General features: G+C 41.6%; 1 protein-coding gene across 3 annotated transcripts in view; it reads right to left on the reverse strand.

Annotated features, from left to right (window-relative positions):
• FBXW7 (F-box and WD repeat domain containing 7) overlaps window positions 1-19758 on the reverse strand; it is a 274351-nt gene that overhangs the window by 15610 nt on the left and 238983 nt on the right. For 2 of the 3 annotated variants that reach the window (XM_084627545.1, XM_084627546.1), the window contains 2 exons: window positions 9728-9862; window positions 5047-5170 (listed from right to left, as the gene is read on the reverse strand). In XM_084627545.1, coding sequence (XP_084483671.1) covers window positions 5047-5170; window positions 9728-9862 — 259 coding nt within the window. Of the gene's footprint in view, window positions 1-5046; window positions 5171-9727; window positions 9863-13421; window positions 13492-19758 lie in introns of those variants that run through there. The other variant, XM_084627547.1, reaches the window with a different exon arrangement.

A 19758-nucleotide genomic window follows, 5' to 3' on the forward strand; every position in this document is an offset into this window, starting at 1 on the left:
TCTATAGGAGACACCAACTAATACCCCATCTTGTGCTCTGTTAGGATATTGATCCATAAGCATTCAAGATCAATCATTTCTTCTGAGTTACGAGGGACTCGGAAACAGGTAATGCCATTTTTGACAAAGTGCCACTCCCCTTTCTTAAATGGATTATGACCATTGATTTTAACATTGTAATCACACGAATCATCCCACCAGGTTTCATTCATGCCAACTAAATTCATTCATGCTCATAAATGAGCAATTCTAATTCCTCTTGTTACCCAGGCTCCCAGTGCTGGTGTATATGGAATTAAAGAATTTCTTCCCTTCATGTCCTTTGGTTATCTGGATTGATTTTGTTCTCAACATCTCAATTTTGTGCTAACCGAGTAATCATATATTTCCTCTTTTTACCCTTCCCTTTCGTTATTAGTTTAATGCCCTCCTAACTTCTCTACCCATGCTGTCCCTAAGGAGGCTGGTTTCTCTTCTACTGAGGTGGAGGACATCTAAACTATACAAGTCCTCTCTCCCCACAGAAGGTGGACCAAATGTTCTCCAAAACTAAACCCATTCACCCTATACCACTTCACTTCCAGAATCTTCTACCTTCTGTCTTCCTTCAGTCCTGGGACAGAAAGGATCTCAAGGAAAATCACTTGGACATTCTTTTCCTGAAGTCAGTTGTCATCTGCGAGATATCAAACAACAGTGTCATTATTGCCGGTTTGAATCATCCATGGATCCTTGCCCATTGACTTCAAAAGCCTACGCAGTCTTAGAATTACATTTCATGTCTTGGCTCCAGGAAGAACACACACACACCATTCTGTTTGCCAATCTGTCCTTTGCAGGATGTTCTTTGAATTCTTCTGAGTATTGAATCCTCAACAAAAATGGTCTGTCTCCCTTGGACGGCTGGAGATATGTTTGTGGGTAAGCTTGGTTTCTACAGGTTGGGCCAAGCTCCCATCCACAGGTATGTCCCGTACATCCCACCATTCCCTTGGACCAGCTGGATCTTCAGAGATATCTTCCACAGTTCCATGTTAGGAACCTGGTATCTACTGGAAACCTCTAGCTGTGTGGAATTCCTCCTGGTCCTCTTCTCTCTGGTGGCTGCAGCCTACTCATCTTTGTCTGTGTAGAATGCTGCCATGACTTCTTGCACCTTATGAACTGTTAGGCCTCCTCTCTTACATCTTCTTCCTCTGACTCCTTGGTGGCCAGCTTCTTTCTTTTTTGAACCTGGCATACTGATGTTTCCTGAACTTGGCTGTCTAGAAACTCCTCAGCTTCTCAATAATATCTCTACCTGCCCTCCATTCCAAGGCTCCTCTCCTCCAGCACAGCCACCAACTTGCACTTCATGCGTAGGAAGTCCCCTCTGGCTTCAGCAAGAAAAGAAAACATGTCACATACACTGTAGGACACCACCACTGTTCCATTGCTGGCCATCTTGAAGCACATGTGGGAGCAAACCTGCAAGGAAAGCCTCTCTCACTCTCTCTAAACTCCCTCAGACTCTCTTATTAGCTTCTTCTGTTCATAGCTCTTGAGTTTGCCTAGCAAGTTTCCCTGATTAGATCAGCTCTGCCCCACATCACCAGAGAGCAATTAACCACTCAGACTTTAATCAGCAGGGCTGATCTAAGCTCCAAGTGCCAGAGCCATGTGGTCCTTACCAAGGCACCAACAAACAGATCTGTTTCAGCTGCCTACACAGGAGCCCATAGTTCAGCCTACACAGTCTATATACCCAGAGGACAAAAAGTCAAACCACCCCACATATGGGCATATAAGGTCCAAATAAATGGGGGCAGCTAACTAAATTAGTTTTGAGAAAGAACTGGACAGATTTATGAGTGTGATTATATGACAGGGTTGCCTGTGATGGTGAGAGGCAGAGCTCAACAACTTTGGGGTCCACTTCTAGTTTATGTCTTATGCTCCTAAAAGCTCATGTTTCAGGGTTTCAGCTGTTCACCTTCAGGGATCAGAAAGGTATTCCATCCCACTCCCCTCCCTATGTATTTTTTTTCCTTTATCTCCTTCCTCAAGGACCGCCATGGTTGGAGAGGTGATGGACAGGGCTCTGAGATAGCATCAAGCATTCTCTCTCTCGCAGGTTGTTGGCTGGCTGGTACTGGCTCATGTGCTCAGGGTCTAACTGGTTGCCATATGTGGAACTGGGAAGGAATTTTCCCTTGGTCAGACTGGCAGTGACCTTGGGTTTTGGGGTTGTTGTGGGTTTTGTATTTGTTTTTTGGCCACCTTCTGCAATATGTGCAGATCACTTGCCAAAATCATCATCAAACATTTCCCTTTTATTGTGGGGCACTGGTGCACCTCTATCCTCCTATTCTCAAGATACATGTCACAGGCAGTCTCCTGTGGTCTGCAATGCTTTGGTCTAAGTTTGGTTGTTGGACTCAGTGTGCTCATACAGGGTGATGTTGGTGGCCTGTAAGACACAGGAAGTCACATTAGATGATCTGGTGGTCCCTAAGCTCTATGACTCTGAAATGGCAGAAATTGTTTACAGGTTTTGTGCATTGTACACAGCTCCAGAAAGTTTACGTGTAGGTGGGATACTTGGTGGGTTCAGATACTTTGTGCCACATGCTCGTCCAGCTAGGCTCTCCATTCTGGTAGGGAAGCGTTTGTGATCAGTCTTTTTGTGGTTGGGGGAGGGACAAAGCCTGTTTCTCACTTCTCAGGAGAGAGGCGCCTGAGGTTGTTTTTTTTTGGGGGGGGTGGGGGGTGGGGAGAGTTTGTCAGACTGTCCTTTTTTGGCCTGTAAGCATCAAAGGTGAAGCCCTGTGAAGGTGTCATGTAGGCACATGAGTCTATGTCACCTAGGAGGATTAGACAAGTTTGAACGGTCATCTGGTGGCTCCAGTGATGCTGCATGATGAGATCCTTCATTCAGTAGGAATCTGTCCTGAGGTAGGGATGCCTTGGCACTGGTTAAATCTAAGGTTGCCCCAATAAAGTCTGTAGTCAGTGTGGGAGCTAAAACTGACTTTTCTACTTTTATTTGGAGACTGAGTATGGACTGTCTGGTTTCCTGTACACCATGTAGAGCTCTCCCATGAGAAACAAGCCCTTAAGGTAGGGGAACACTGAAGACCCCTTACAGTGGAGATGGGCTGTCACTAGCAATAGCACTTTAGTGAATACATTCAGTTCTGGTGAGAGGCTGAAGGGGAGCATTCTGCATTGGTAGTGGTCCAGGTCCTCAATGAAACTCAGGAATCTCCCGCGTGCATGATAGATGTCTATGTGGAAATAACCGTCCTTTAAATCAAGAGCTGAGTCCAGAGTGATCATTCTGAATCTCAGAAGGCAGATAAAGACATTTAGTTGTCTGACAGCTAGTATCAACCTCTTTTCTTCTTGGGGATGAGGAAATATCTTGAGTATTTTCTCCTGTGCTCAAGAAGGAGGCTCCCAGATGGAGTATAAGGTCTACTCCTTGTCTGAGAATCCTCTTGTGGGACGGGGGTGGTCACTGGAGAGGGACAGGGGGAGGGAAAAGAACTCTACTGTGTACCCATTTCGTGATAATCTCCAGAACACATCAGTCTGATGTTATGAGATGCCAAGCCTGGAGGGAAAAAAAAGGCAGATAGCCACCAAATGGGGCAGAGGAAGGATCGGAGTGGGGCCTCATCATGCAGGCCACTAGGAATCTTCAGAGCCTGTACTCATGGACTTGATAGGTTCAGCTTGGGAAGAACCAGCAGATGCTGCACTTGGAGGGGACATAAAGCTTCCCTGAAGCAGGAGAGGTATTTGTTGTCGTTCTCACTGACTGAAAAGTCCAGGGGCAGGACACACAATTCCTGGGCCCTGGACATAACTAGGCACCCCTTATGGAGAGGAGCTTTGGTGGCATGGGGGAACCCCTAATCCTAAACTACTAAAAATTACACTAAAAACTATTTACACGTAAGAACAAGCTTGAAGAAGAAAAACACTAGCTAATACCGTGGACACAGAGGGGTTCTGTCTTAGACCATGGGTGGTAAAAAGAAATGGAAAGGCAGTTGGTCCAAGTCACCTTTCATGCCTTTGCTTTAAGGCATGAGGAAATGAGGGGTGCAGGCACAGACCAATGGACATTGCTAGCAGAAATCGTCCAGTCTCAGGTGCATGGAGCATACGGACACCTAGAGTGGAATACGCACAAGGACCATGACTCAAAGAAGGATTGTATCCACATGCTCCATCCCTACACTGGCTCCCTATTCATGCAAGTAAAAATAGATCTACATGTTTTTCAAATTCTCCAAGGTCTTGCTGTTTTCTCTCTGACCCCTATACAAATCTATTATCTTGCCTATTTCACAGTGCTCTTCTTCGACTCTTTACAGGGATTCTGCCACACCAGTGTAGGCTGCATCCCCTTTTGTTTATGGAAACTCTGTGTCTATCATCTGAGCCACTAAATTACCACTTTTCTTCAAGTCTAACCTTGAAACCTCCCTGTTCATTTAGCCTACAGTTGGCACTAGACCACACTGCTCTCACTTTTTCCTAATTACTACATCATTCTATTCTCCCCTTGTTACTGCAAGAATACTTACTTGTACCTTTATCAATTTCACAATTCGGTGCCTTTTGCTCTCACTGTACATCACTTTCCCTTTGTTTGTCACTGTGAATCACTGTACCCAAACTCTTTAAAGTATTCTTTCTATTCTCCCAGAAACTATAATGTGTTCTGTGATAGTTTGTATGAAAATTTACTCTAAATTGTAAAAATCATTTTATAGTATATATAATATACCAAATGGACACAGCATATATAGGTCTTTATACTACATATAACCTTTTTATAGATATAATGTTAACATTTAACTGCAGTTTATTTTAAGATATCACATTAAATATTTTCTACCTCTGCTTCAAAGATACTTATTACAGAGGTCAAGCATTAGTAACAAATTTACACTGAACTGAATTCCTTTTTCAAAATGTTAAGCTTCTTACATAAATGAAATGAACACCCATAGCTACTTCTACCACTATGTTAGCATTTTTCCTGAGCCTTACCCTCCTCTTTGCATTTCTCTCTCCACAAGAGGTTATCCTCAGCCAGAATTCTCCAGTAACGGCATGTCTGTGCTGCCTGCAGAAGGTCCTTGGGTTCCAGGAATGAAAGCACATATAGTGCCAACTGTAAAGAGGTAGGAGAATAAACACTGTCACTCACTGAACACAGTGATTGAGATGCAGACAGTCAAAATAGATGTATTAAAACAATAAATTGAAATATCAAACAGCCCAGAAGTATTAGAGACCTACAGTACATTTCTATAGGAGCAAAGTACTCCTGGACAAAATTGTTTTAATAATACCTTGAGATCCATGCAAAAATGTCACCTGGGAAATATTTTCTTTAAAAGAAACGAGGTGCCAGGTGTCGGGATTGTCTACTGAGTGTCAGACCTATATAATTAAGTTATGCAAATTATAAGTTATCAGAAACGAATTAGAGATGATTAGTTTGTGGTATACTATAATATTTGATTATTTAACTAATATTCAGAACAAAGCAAAGTTATTGTGGGAAATGGATTTGACAGTGCAAAGAACAGTGGGGATATATGTGGGACCAGTGAAAAAAATGTGCTTCCTAAATAAAAGTGAGCAAGCAGTAAAACCTGAAGTCTAATTAAAAATGCACAATAAAGCACTTACACAGAACACCCAGCTAAACAAATGGCAAAGACACAGGTTTGTGATTCCGGAGTAAATTTACAAAGTAAGTTTCTGTAGTAGAAACAGTTTGTGCCAATAGAAACACATGACCAAAAAATGAATTTCAAAACTGATACTGGGTTGAGTGCAATGTTATCACAGCAAACACACAAACATATAGTGACTGTCCCAATTGTAAAATTGAAAACTAAGCTTGTTTCCTATAGTAAGCATAAGATGACCCCCGTGGAGCAAATTATCTTGCCATGCTTATGTTCCACTCAGCAGAGCTTAAACAGTAGAACAGTTGAGTTCCATGTGTGCTTGAGTTGAAGAACAGTGTGCAAATGCAGTTGATCAAACAGGTATATAACCTATTTACTGAACAGAATGCAAAAATATTCTTATGAGATGTTTTATAGAATACTAGGGTGCATAAGGGATAAAATAAATTATATTGATGTAGATTGTAGATTTCAGTAAGTTTATGTGGTGCATTTTAAAACTCCCATTAAGTACTAAGAAATAAAGTAGAATTTTAACTTATCTAGATGGTAACATTAGAGGTTACTGAGTTAATTTAGTCACCAGTTGGCTGGGTTAAACCAAATGGTGAACAAAATAAAACTAGACCGCTACATACAATCTGCTCCACTGTCATATATTATAAAATCTCCTGAACATCAGTCCTGGATGAGCAACAGAAGACATCTAAAACAAAATCAAGGATGTGAGTCCTCAGTTTCTGGAGATATTCAAGATTCTACTGACACTGCTCCTCTGCTGAGAGAAGTAACACACATCCATCCAATCACTGAAAATGAAAAACAGAGCGATAAAGACAGGGGCCAAGCAGCAGATCCACATCAGTGGCTAACAGATCACTGCAGAAGGGACAGTTTTGAGAAAAAAAACCTTCTTGTGCTTCTGAACTACAGAAGGCTTCGGGCAGCTTCACTAGGAATAACACAACATGGTATGTTTCTTTCCCCACAGTATTCCTCACAAACAAGTAAAGGATTTCAAAGAAACCGGGTGCAGAAAACACGTATGTCAATATTAGTTACATCCACTGTGCATATTTAGTTAATATTCATAGTATATATTACTTCCATCCCCTAACAAAAATGATCCACTTAATGCCAAAGGACAGCTCCGACACTTTCCTCAGTTAAGAAGATAATATACTAGCACATGAAAGGAAAAGAGGGGCCATGACTTTCTAAGGAATGCCAGAGAATGGAACATAAGAACAGTCTTAATATACATGAAGAAAATACGGAACATAGTAGACCATATTCTAACACCAACATAACACTACTAAGAATGCTTCCCTATTGACCTGACAAGAGTCTGAGTTGTTGACCTGCAGGCAGTGGTGAGCTGGAGCCAGTTCGCACCAGTTCACGCGAACCGGTTGTTAAATTTAGAAGCAGTTTTAGAACCGGTAGTTAGGGCTCCCTGAGCTCCCGGCCAGGGAGGCTCCCCTGGCCCCTCTCCCACCTTCCCCCCTCTTGCAGAGCCTCAGCGTGCCACGCTGCCAGCGCCCTGGACCACTCCTGGGCAGCTCTGCAGCGCCTGCCGCTTTGAGCAGCATGGTAAGGGGGATGGGGGTGGGGCTGCGAGCTCCAGCGGGCCACGCGGCATCCATACACTCTGCCCTGAGCAGCATGGTAAGGGGGCTGGGAGGAGGGGTTGGATAAGGGGCAGGGAGCAGTTGGAGGGGGCGGTCAGGAGATGGGGCGGGGGGGTTGGATAGGCAGTCGCTGCCCCAGAAAGTCCCAGCCAGGCTGGGGCAGCCCCCCAGGCCAAGGGGGCCTCGACTTGCGGTGCTAGGGAGGGTGCATGGTGTCGGGCTCAGTGTTATAGAAGGGAGACAGGGCCAGCTCTAGGCACCAGCAAAACAGGCAGGTGCTTGGGGCGACACATTTCTAGGGGTGGCATTCCAGTGCCAGCCATGCCGCCCCTAGAAATGAGCGTGCTGCCGTTGCTCAGCTTCTCCCCCCTACACGGCAAGTCTGGGAGGGAGGGAGGAGAAGCTGAGCGGCGGCGCGCTCAGGGGAGGCGGCAGTGGGAGAGTGGAGGTGAGCTGGGGCGGGGAGCGGTTCCTCTACCCCACCCCGTTACTTCCTGCGCCCCCACACACCCTCGCTCACCTCCGCTCCGCCTGCTCCCCTGAATGTGCTGCCTCTCCCGCGCCTGAGACGGAGGGGGGAGAAGCGAAGCAGCAGCATGTTCAGGAGAGCAGGCAGAGCGGAGGTGAGCTAGGACAGGGGGTTTTGGGGGGGTGGGGGGTGGGGGCGAGCCGTAGGAAGCAATGGGGGGGGAGAATGCGGCACGCCTGGGGGAGGAGGTGGGGCCGGGGATTTGGGGAAGGGGCAGAGTTGGGGCGGAGCATGAAAAAAAGCGGGGTGGCCAAAAATTTTTTTGCTTGGGGCGGCAAAAATCCTAGAGCTGGCCCTGGTTGGAGAAGAGGCTCGGTGCTAGAGGGGGGTGCATGGAGCAGCATGGGGCTATGGAAGGGCTGCGGGGCCCCGCGTCCTGTCTCGGGGCAGGGGCCATGCTGCGGCTGGTACCTGCGCTGCGCAGCTATCCAGGCAGCCGCTCCGGGGCCCCACACGCAGAGGCTGATCCGATGCCGCCTCACTCAGCAGCCGCGGCCAAGCTCCATGCTGCTTCCTGCCTGCCCCAGGAAGCGCGACCAGCTGCACTGGGCAGGGAGATCAGGCACCATGTGACTGGGCACCGCATAGGGCCGGGGAGCCAGGCCCCTGGCAGCAGCAGCCTCCTCTGCCCCAGGAACTGGGCAGGGCTGGCTGGTGCCATGGCTGGGGACTGCCTTGGGCTTGCTGGGGGAAGCCCCCCACCCCCCCAGTCTCTCCCACTCCTGTGCTGTGGAGCTGTCCGGCCTCCGCCGCTCGGGGGTGGTCACATCCTGCGGTGGGGAGTCGGGCAGACGGCTGCCTTTGCCTGCAGGGAGCCACTGCCCCACATGCTGGGAGCAACCCCACTGATGCAAGGGCTGCAAGACTCCTGCTCCACCAACAGGCACCTGGGATGGAGAATGGGCCTGGGGAGGGCATGGGGGCAGGACAGAGCCTGTGGGAATGGGAAGAAGCAGGACAGAGCCTGGGGGGCAGGATGGAGCCTGGGGGGCAGGATGGAGCCTGGGGGTGGAGTGGGAGGGGGCAGGACAGAGGCACATCCCTTAAATCAGAACTTTTTATAGGGAACCAGTTGTTAAGATTTTGGCAGCTCATCACTGCCTGCAGGGTATATTGAAAGATATTTGTTTACCCAGGGGATTGCCTGGAGGTTAGAATAAGGGGATTGGCGTTTTTGGGTCCTTGTTGCTGGGGAATTTTCTCTTTTAATTATATAAGTAACACTAACAGACTTAATGCAGATTTAATAATGCATACACTTGGAGAATGATAGGTGCATATTACAAATCAAGAATAAATTTGTATATGTTGACTTTTTTTTAATGTGAAATAGTTCTATAGAACAGTATTTTATTGTCTCCTCAAAATGTGGAGGGGATGATGATCAAAACATATACGCTGATGATACAGAATATATGCAAGACTAAATCTGGCAAATCAGTCAAGAGACAAGACACTAAATAACCAGAAGGAAAACGTGGTTAAAGAAAACCTATCTAAGCTGAAAGAACTCAAATGACTTATAGTACAACATGGAACTTATCTCAGTAGTAGAAAAAAAGTCACTTGGACAGATTTTTTGAAGATTTTAAGATGCCTAAAGATGCAAATAGGCACGTCTGAAAATCCCACACAGTACCTAAATATCTTCAAAAATCTGGCCTTTAGCTCAGAAGCATACATTAATCTGAGAATTACATAATTAAGACATGGCAGTTTGTCAACTTGTAGTACTCTAACACCAATTAACAGTGTTTACATTGACAATACTGAATATCATAATTAGCATGGAAATGTTTAAAGGTGATAGATGATGCGTTACATAGTCAAACAGCACCCAGAGCCCAGCATTAACTGATCATCCTCACCTCTTTTGGGAGCAAGGAAATAAAGTCTCGTTGAAACTGGGGCTCTATCACTTGCATCATATGTTTCACTTGTGTTGGTTCACAACTATCAATGAGTTCATCTAAAGCAAGTAACTTCTCTGGTCCACTCCAGCTCTATAAGAGAGAAAGATATGTTCAGTGTTTGTACTATTTTAGTATACAATACTTATAAAGCTACTTTGCAAAAAGCCAGTATGCAGGATACCCAATGATAGTGTGTTTAGGCTTCCTATGGGTAAGTACCTTACCCCACAAAATAATTTGTTAGGGTTTTTGTGATAATCATTGGAAATTAAGCAAAATAAAATTGATGGAAAATGTTTAGAACCCAAACTCAAGTGCCAGTAGACAACTTTATCTATTGTATTGAGGAGTATAATCTATAACATAAAAATACAACATGAATAGTTAAAAATTGTACATTGTTTTAAAATCAATTTAGAATGTGTCGAGAGCACAGTGATTAGTGCAAGAGTACTCACTCCAATGAGTATTCAAATGAAATGTCCAAGTTCAGCCATCAGAATTTCACTGTTCTATTAGAAACTTTACTTAGAGTGTGGGGGAGAGAACGAAACCAAAAAACACCAACTGGCAACTTTCTCTAAAATACATCGCTTTGCTTATTGTCCAAAGGTTATTACTGCTATATGTTCATCTGCCACAATGTTATATTTCAGAATCCTGGCTGTAAACCAATATTTTATTTTGTAAACATCAATTTACTAAGTAAACATGGAATTTTTACTGGTAATTTTCTTACTTCAGATTCTTACTAATGGGCACCATAACATTTGATGACTTTAAATAGGCACTCATCTGAGAGTACAGCAGATTAGCAGCAGCATTTGCAGAAAAATTAATAACTGAATATATGCCATATCTGACAAGCATGTCTTTCTCAAACTCATCTATGCTGAACAAATTTTGATTTGTTATGCAAAAACAATTTCAAGAGAAAAAACAATAGAAAACTGATTTAGCAATCAAATTAGAGCATGAACAAAGTGTAAGAGAGGACAGAAAATGAAACAGCAACAGTGTTTTCTAAGTAGATTCGTATTCATATTTTTGAACATATGGGTTCGTCTAGAATGGCATATGCAAGTAAATTAACACATTACATTACAGTTGAAAGGGCTGACTCAGATACGAGAAAGCAAGATAGCTTAGAATTAAAATTCGTATGCCACTTTAACCTGTGCCTCAAGACCTAGATTTTCAGTATTGTGCACTATCACTCTTTGGATTTGAAATTAGGGTATATTATTAAAGACCATGTACTACAATGCCTAGACATAGCGAGGCAAGTTAAGGATAGAGTAGAAGTCAGAAAGATGAACTATGAGCAGAATAGTAATTTACTCCTCTTTATGATGTAAATTACATTAACTCATTAGAAATATTAGGAAAATTAGCTCCTGACTTCACACTTTTTGTTGGAAGACATTGGTAAGTTTTGAGGACTGGGATACGATGTTAGAGGAGACTGAAACCGGAACAATAGCATTCCCTGCTGACAACTGTCGAGATGATGTAGGCTGGTAGAAGTATGTCTGGGATTTAAAAATTTTAAAATATATATTTTTTGAAAAACATGATCTCAGTGGAGGTTTCAAAGATGCTCCTACCAACAGCTTTTAGAGCTCTACAATAGGACTCTTTCAGTGGGAACTCTCCCAATTGAAAACTATCAATCATCCAAACAATAAACCATACTTCTGAAAATCCTTTTAAGTAAAGTAGTTAGTGTGCATACACAGCAGCTGCTTATCTCATCAGCTGTTTTAAAATGGTTTTGTTTTTTATTCCAAGGCACTAGTTGACTAGAAATGTTTGCAACCTTTACTCTGATCTATCAAACTACTTTTGGATTGTATCTGTATTAGTCTCTCATAACTTTTAAAATAATTCTAAATCAATTTTGTTAGTAATTAATACAGTAAAAATAATTCAAAGAACTTTAATATCAACATTTTGTGCTGTGGCAGATGTTTACCATAGTTGTAAATCAATAAAAATTGTTAATGGCCCCTAAATTCTGATGACACTATTGCACATCAATGTAAGTAATCCTTACTCTTATCTTTACTGATAAAATAAAATGTAGAACTAAACTGAGAGGCACACACTGCCCTCTCCCTCCCCCCGCCTTCACAGGGGAAAACAATCTTTAAGACAGTAAAATCTATTCCTTCAGCTTTATAAGTTGGCTAGAGGCAACAACCTTAAAGACCCTTCCAAACAATCAACTGCTAAAAGACTTTTACTCTAGGGAGCTCTCCCGATTGGTCTTTCATATTTTTAAAAATAAACTGGTAACAGTCAGTAAGAGATCTCTGACAGAAAATATTTGGTGTGGAAAATTTTGTTAAGAGTGAGTAGTCTTGCCAGATAAATACAACTATATCTGTTAATGGAGGAATGACATAATTATCTTCATTAGATTAGCATCTCTGTGATCTATAGATTGACCTGTTAGCAAAAAATGGCACACAGCACATTCAGCAGAGACAGAGAGGGGAAGGAGTAAGTGTGTGTTTTATATAAATAACAACAGTGAACATGTTTGTAAAGTAAATAGGTGCCAAGCAGTGATGCAAAATTTCTAACATTTTTGTTCCTGAGCAACTCAGACATTTTATATTCCTAAAAATGTTCCAGGTAAAAAAGCTCCATTAACCCTACTCCACATTCGTGGGAATATTGTAGCCTGTAAGCATATATGTTGTGATAACTCATGAACCAGTGGCCCTCCAACTACGCAGTTTTAGGAAACAGTTATTTAGGCACATATACACAATTCAGCTAAGATAAATAAAATGTAATTTACCATGAAAAATAATTTTTCTGTATCAAAAAACAGTATGTGGGGTACAAATGTAGCCCAAACATATTGCACTGTCCTCTGTTTTTAGTAGCTCTGTGTGCACATTTGCTTCTAGTGAGAGTATCTTGTACTGTAATAGTTAGCATATGCTAATTGGATAATGGATTGCAGTGACAGCAGTTGCTGCATACAGTTACCCTACAGTAGAAGGTACTCCAGGGAGGTTGGTCCCTTCAAATCCAGGCATGTTTGGTATCCTCAGCACAGTGGACTGATGGTGGCTCTCTCCCTACCATTCTTGAGGGGATTGTCTGTCTAGGTATTAGAGTAGCAGCCGTGTTAGTCTGTATTCGCAAAAAGAAAAGGAGTACTAGTGGCACCTTAGAGACTAACCAATTTATTTGAGCATAAGTTTAAGGAGACTCTTGAGGGCATTTTCCGTGTTCCACAATTCAAGAAGGTGAACAAACGGGCATGATATTTTGCTTCTGATCTTAGAAAAGTGATTTGCAACTCTGAAAGTAAGAAGTTTTGTGATGACAACTTATTAAATGACAGTGACGTTGTGCCAGATCATGTCAAGAGCAGCTCTGAAAAGGAAGACTACATTTTCATTGACTGTTCATCAGGTTCATTTTCAGATAGGAGGAGCTCATGTTCAGCCCTGGTATAAGACTGGAAGAAACATAGTTGGGGATAACTTCACCAGTGTTCAGCTTCCTGAAGATCTATTTAATGAAAATTTGACTTATGTTGGAGCAAGTCAGCTGTACAGAATGAGATGCATCCACGTTGGAGCAGAGAAAAACTGCCATCAGTGTTCAGGTTTGCTGGGCCACTTACCCTGGCTTCCTATGTTCCAAAGAAGGGCAAGTTGATAATAATACTATCGACGATGCATCATGACAAGGTTCTAGGAGGAGACAAAAAGAAACCCCACATAATTCTCCATTATGACACTAAAAGTGCTGTCAACAACATGGGCCATCTTGCAAGAATGTACTCCTGTGGGTGCAAGATACAAAGGTGGCCAATATTTCTTTTCTTCAACATGCTTGATGTTGCTGGCATCCCAGGTTCCTTATTTGAGTCAGCAGTGATCCTGCTTAGCACCACACTCAACCAAAACAAGGCACTTATTTCTTGTCAGTCTAGGAGAATGACTCGAAGATGCACATATAAAGAGAAGAATCCTTGATATCCATCATCTCACCATGCCCATCAAAGCAGCACTCTCATCCCTTGGCTACTATAAAAAAACAGATACCATGGGATCACCCTGCAGACTTGGCAGTGGAATCTGCCACATTTGATTAAGGTCATTTGACCACAAGAGCTGCAAGCAATGTGGAGAATGCAGTGAATTTGTATGTGCTGACCACGCCACATCAATGCTGGTGTATGAAAACTGCATGCAGGCTCACACTGAATGAAACTCCAGCTAGTTCTTTCAATTTGCTAGTTAAATAAAGGGTTTTCTCCCTAAAACATTAAAGAATTGTTTCTGATTTCTGAACCCATTTGGGCTAAAGATGTCAGCCTCACTCCCTCCTTTGTTTTCTCCCACTGCTGTTTTTGTGCCTTTCCTACTCCTAACGTGTGTCTTACTATCAAGAAGCATTTATAAAATATTTTACATTGTAATATATAATATTTAACACTGTAAAGACCACTACATGGACTAAAAACACATATTGTGGACTAGCTGGATGGAGGCAATTAGATCTCTTTCCTACTCTGGGTGTAATCAGGATCCCTAGTTTGAGCATATTCATACTTTGACCTGTTCTAGGTTTAATCTAGGTTATTACTTTTTAGTGTGCTGTTGAATTCTTTTAGTGGTTGAAAGGTGTGTCTTATGGAGATACCTGAAGATGGAGAGAAGGGGCTCTTCTCCTTTTGGGAGGGTGAACCAGTGTGTTGGTTTTGCTGTTGAGAACACTGCCTTTAGTTCCCTCAAACATGTATTTGAATTGGATAAACATAGTGTGCAGGGTAAAACATAACTATGTTGACTGAAGCTATCATGGGATAAGAGGGAAGGTCCTCTCATGGATTGGTAACTGGTTAAAAGATAGGAAACAAAGGGTAGGAATAAATGGTCCGTTTTCAGAATGGAGAGAGGTAAATAGTGGTGTCCCCCAGGGGTCTATACTGGGACCAGATGATACAAAACTACTCAAGATAGTTAAGTCCCAGGCAGACTGCAAAGAGCTACAACAGGATCTCTCAAAACTGGGTGACTGGGCAACAAAATGGCAGATGAAATTCAATGTTGATAAATGTAAAGTAATGCACATTGGAAAACATAATCCCAACTATACATATAAAATGATGGGGACTAAATTAGTTGTTACCACTCAAGAAAGATCTTGGGAGTCACTGTGGATAGTTCTCTGAAAACATCCACTCAATGTGCAGCGGCAGTCAAAAAAGTGAACAGAATCTTGGGAATCGTTAAGAAAGGGATAGATAAGACAGAAAATATCATACTGTCTCTATATAAATCCATAGTACGCCCACAGCTCGAATACAGTGTGCAGATGTGGTCACCCCATCTCAAAAAAGATATATTGGAATTAGAAAAGGTTCAGAAAAGGGCAACAAAAATGATTAGGGGCATGGAACGGCTTCTGTATGAGGAAAGAGTAATGAGATGACTAAAGGGGGAGATTATTGAGGTCTATAAAATCATGACTCGTGTGGAGCAAATAAATAAGGAAGTGTTATTTACTCCTCCTCATAACACAGGAACTAGGGTCACCAAATGAAATTAATAGGCAGCAGGTTTAAAACAAAAGGAAATATTTCTTCACACCATGCACAGTCAACCTGTGGAGCTCCTTGCCAGAGAATGTTGTGAAGGCCAAGACTATACCAGGGTTCAAAAAAGAACTGGATAAATTCATGGAGGATAGGTCCATCAATGGCTATTAGCCAGGATGGGCAGGGATGGTGTCCCTAGCCTCTGTTTGCCAGACGCTGGGAATGGGCAACAGGGGATGGATCACTTGATGATTACCTGCTCTGTTCATTCCTGCTGGGGCACCTGGCATTGTTCACGGTCAGAAAAGAGGATACTGGGCTAGATGGCCCTTCTGTCTGACCCAGTATGGCTGTTCGTATGTTCTTAAGGAAGGCAGTCTTTGATATGATGTGGACCTATCCAAGTGAGGGCTTTCTACTCAAATACCAGAACCCTGAATTGGATCTGAAAGTGCGTGGGAAGATGGTGTATGTTGTAGAACACTGGCGTGAAATATGGTCTAGTGCTTGTTCTGCTTAGGAGATGGACCACTGTGTTGTATCTGTTACAGTTTCTTCATGAACATCTTGTCTAGGTGGAAGTAAAGAGAACTGCAGAATACCAGAGAGGAAGTGACAAATGTGTGAATTACTGTGGCTAGGTCTCTATCTGAAAGAAACAGTCTCTTTGCCAGCCAGAAGTGGCAGAAGCTGGACACTATCATAGCTGCTGGGAGCAAACACCCTCTGTTACAGGCTTACCAGCTCCTCAAAGGGATTACCTCTACTGATCGACGCTATTATGCATAGAAAATGACTTTCCAATCCCAGTGTGCCAGATTCCCATCTCTCGTCAATCAAATGAGGAGGTTTCACAAACTTTGACCATATTAGACAAAAGCCCCCTTACCACAATAGTATATAAGAGGGAAAAGTTTAGGGAGAAAGTAAAGAAGGGATTAATATTTGATGTAATTCTGCCTCCAGAGGAACTTGGCAGGCACTGGATTTTTGGTTTCATGAGGAATTTCACTTTCAAAATTTGCAAGACAGAATTAAAACATTTTTTAGAATGCCAAAATTATATATGATATAAAATGGAATATCTAAAGATTCCGTTTCAAAAAGGCTGAATGTTGAATGAACTGGATATTTCAACCTTATTGAAATGTTTCTTCTCTTCTTTCAAAGCAAATTCTTGTTGAAGTTGACTCATTAATCAAAAGCAAAACATTTTGCAGAAATCAGTATTTACTGATGGGAAAAAGGTTCCACTGGAAAATTTCCAATCAGCTCTACTCTCTGTTTCCCCAACTGATTATGTCTTATCTGTTTCCCCAACTGATTATGTCTTATCTGTTTGTGTCCTTTAAAATATAAGCTTCATGGAGCAGAGACTTTCTTTTAGTTGTCATGTTCAAAGCACATAGCTCAGGTCAAATAGTAAATGAAAAGACTTCATAGAACATTTTAGTGTTCTTAAAAGACTCAGACATTAGCCTAGAAATTCAAATGAATGGAAATATACAGTTAATAGAACTCAAATAACTATAACTCTACTTCAGTGCCACCCACACTATCCTCAGAACAGGTGTCTGAGACCAGGATACGAAGTTGTAAGACCAGGAGACAAATCCGCAAACAATGCACATCTCAATTGAAGCAGTGACCCTAGAAATTATAAAGTGATTTTATCGAACTATTTCAATCAAGTTCATAGAGATTGTATGCTACTATAGCATTTAAAGTAAAATGTACACTAACTACAGAAAACTGTTTGTGTCTTATTTTGAACCATTGAGTATATGGAAAAGAAAATCTCTGTTAATCAAAAATGACCGATTCAAGACAAGTGTTTGAGACAAATCCCCCTAATTATACAGAATTATGTTGTACTGAAACTGATCATTAATATCTGAGGCTATAAACCTCTTAATGGCTGAACTAAAATTTATGTTGACACACCTGTGCACCGGGTGGAAGACAAATCAAATCACACTTATGTAGCAGAAATATACATTCAAAACCAAAGTCGTATATTCCAGAGTTTCTTGATTCTACAAGCAGCAACATAAGCAAAGTGGATTTAAGTTGTTCCCAGCTCCAAGCTATGAACTACTTGAAATTCTTACAATCAGAAGTCCTTCATCAAAATGTTTCCATCTTACACACAAGGCAGACAGGAATCCTGGATGGCAGATTGGCAGGAGCTGGACAGGCATTAAGGTTGCATAGGCATCAGGAACTGTATGTGTTTCCAATCCTTTATAAAATTTTCTTTCAACGAGTAATCTTATTTTGACTTCCAGGCCAAGCTTGGAACTTGAAACTGCAAAGTTTTCTTAGGGCTTTTTCCCCCACAACTAATAAACATTTACAGCTGTACCTCCAGTTTAACAAAGTTGGTTTTGTTTTGTTCTTTATTTTTGGTCTGGACGTTCAATTTTAAAATTGATTGCAAAGACACTATCAGTATAGATGCATTTATAGACAAATAGGATAGTGCTACTTAACAGCCATCCTATACTAATAAGGGAGAAAGCGCTCCCATTTTGATTGCCACACAGAAAAAAAATCAGACTGTAAGAGTGACACTATCAGTGCATGCTCAGAAACTGCACCATCCTAAGTAATTTTTAACTATACTTTGTACAAGTTTTTATTTTCCTACTGAGGAATAAAGATAATAAAGGTAAGTGCCCTTGGAGGAGTCAAGGAGACGTGACTTTAAACCTGAAGGCCAAGAGTTTCAAAAGTTAGGTTCCAAAATAACAGGCTTGATTTTCAAAAGTGCTGAAAACCTATTGCTCCAACTGAAGTAATCAGTGGGAACTGCTGCATGATCAGCACTTTTGAAAATCAGGTCACTTATTTAGGAGCCTAAATCACAATTTAGAAACCTAACTTTAGGCTCTTTTTGAAATCATGACCTAAAACATTAGTTTAAATGTCTAGTTACATTTTTATTAAAAGCAAATTTATTTGTTACTGAAACAGTTTTTCTGTAGGCTAATATATGTATCTAACAAGTGTCATTCATAACAGTCTGCAACCATAAAGAGGCCTCGTTTTGCAGTCCTGACCAGCAAAACTCCCATTGACTAACAGCCTCTTCCTTTCCCATCTCTTCCTACACTCTCAGAAAATATTCAGCCTCCCATTTCACATACTCTGTTTTTCAGGGATTATAAATTCTAATTCGATAGTATGAGTCAATATAGTCACGTAATGTTTAAGAAAAGTTTTGTAAATGAGTTCCAATAGTTCATGGATTAGGAACCCAATCTTAGGAGGATCCAGGGACTTCTGTATAGATTATTTAGGTTAATCTTTCTATCTACCCAGTGGGACTCAGTGCTTAGTTTAGAAGCTACCATCAGAGATGCTTAGTTTTGCAGTTCTCAAACTGTGGATTTGTGTCTCCAGGGATAACACGCTTGTTAACAGCAAAAATATTTTTAAGTAAGTAAATAATATATAGAGGTGTGAAATAACATTATTGTCAACCATATTGTCCCTCCGCAAATTTGTGTACACAGATTCAATCCTTTACCTCTCTCTAAAAGTGCAAAGTTTCAAAAAGTTCAATGAATAGAAGATTGTTGTTGGAATAGATCTGGACAAGGAGAAGAAGTCTGGAGATAAATGTGAGAAAGGAGGGACAAGCAGTAGAAACAAAAGTGATACTGTTTGAGCAGCATATTCCAGAAGTCTTGAGGTCTTTCTGAGTGTAGCCTTCATTGATTTGAGATCTGCCACTAGAAGGGAAAACCTATCATGGCAGCAGGCCATAAGAGAGACCCAGTTTGGGAATATTTTAATGAAGTTCTTCTACCTATGAGTAAGACAGGTATATGTGCAAAATGCGAATGGTGCAACAAAGAACTGCAAGGACTGGTTGCCTGAATGAAACATCATCATGAGAAGTGCTCCTTTTCAGGAGGAAGCTGTGTTGAAGATGATGAAAAGAACATGTCTGAACATGCAGGCTCTTCAGGTTGGTAAACTTTTTTTATTTCATACTTCTTTCTTAAGGACTGCCTGTCTTCCTTCTGGACTATTCTTGAATTCTCCTGTTTGAGCCAAAAATATACTTGTTACTCTATGATACTATCATTTTAGATGGAGTTGTGATAAAAAATAAATAGCTGAAATAGGCAGATCTTCCTTTTACAATTTCACCTTTAAAGTAGTACTAAGTGTCAGAGAATGCATGAGTAATACTACATGAGCAGTATGGAAAAAATAATTAAATAACTGCATTGACTTATTTTGTTTAGGAGAATCCATCCTGAACATACAGGATTCTGAAAACTATCCACCTTCAAGATCACCATCCTTTTCTATAGTTATCAGAGTTATCTGCTAATTATAGTGTTTCAGTCACATCATGTATGTCACATAGCCACAGTATATCACCTGTAGCAAAAATCTC

Source organism: Lepidochelys olivacea, assembly GCF_965140295.1.
Source record: "Lepidochelys olivacea isolate rLepOli2 genome assembly, chromosome: 4".
In the NCBI taxonomy this organism is placed as follows: domain Eukaryota; kingdom Metazoa; phylum Chordata; order Testudines; family Cheloniidae; genus Lepidochelys; species Lepidochelys olivacea.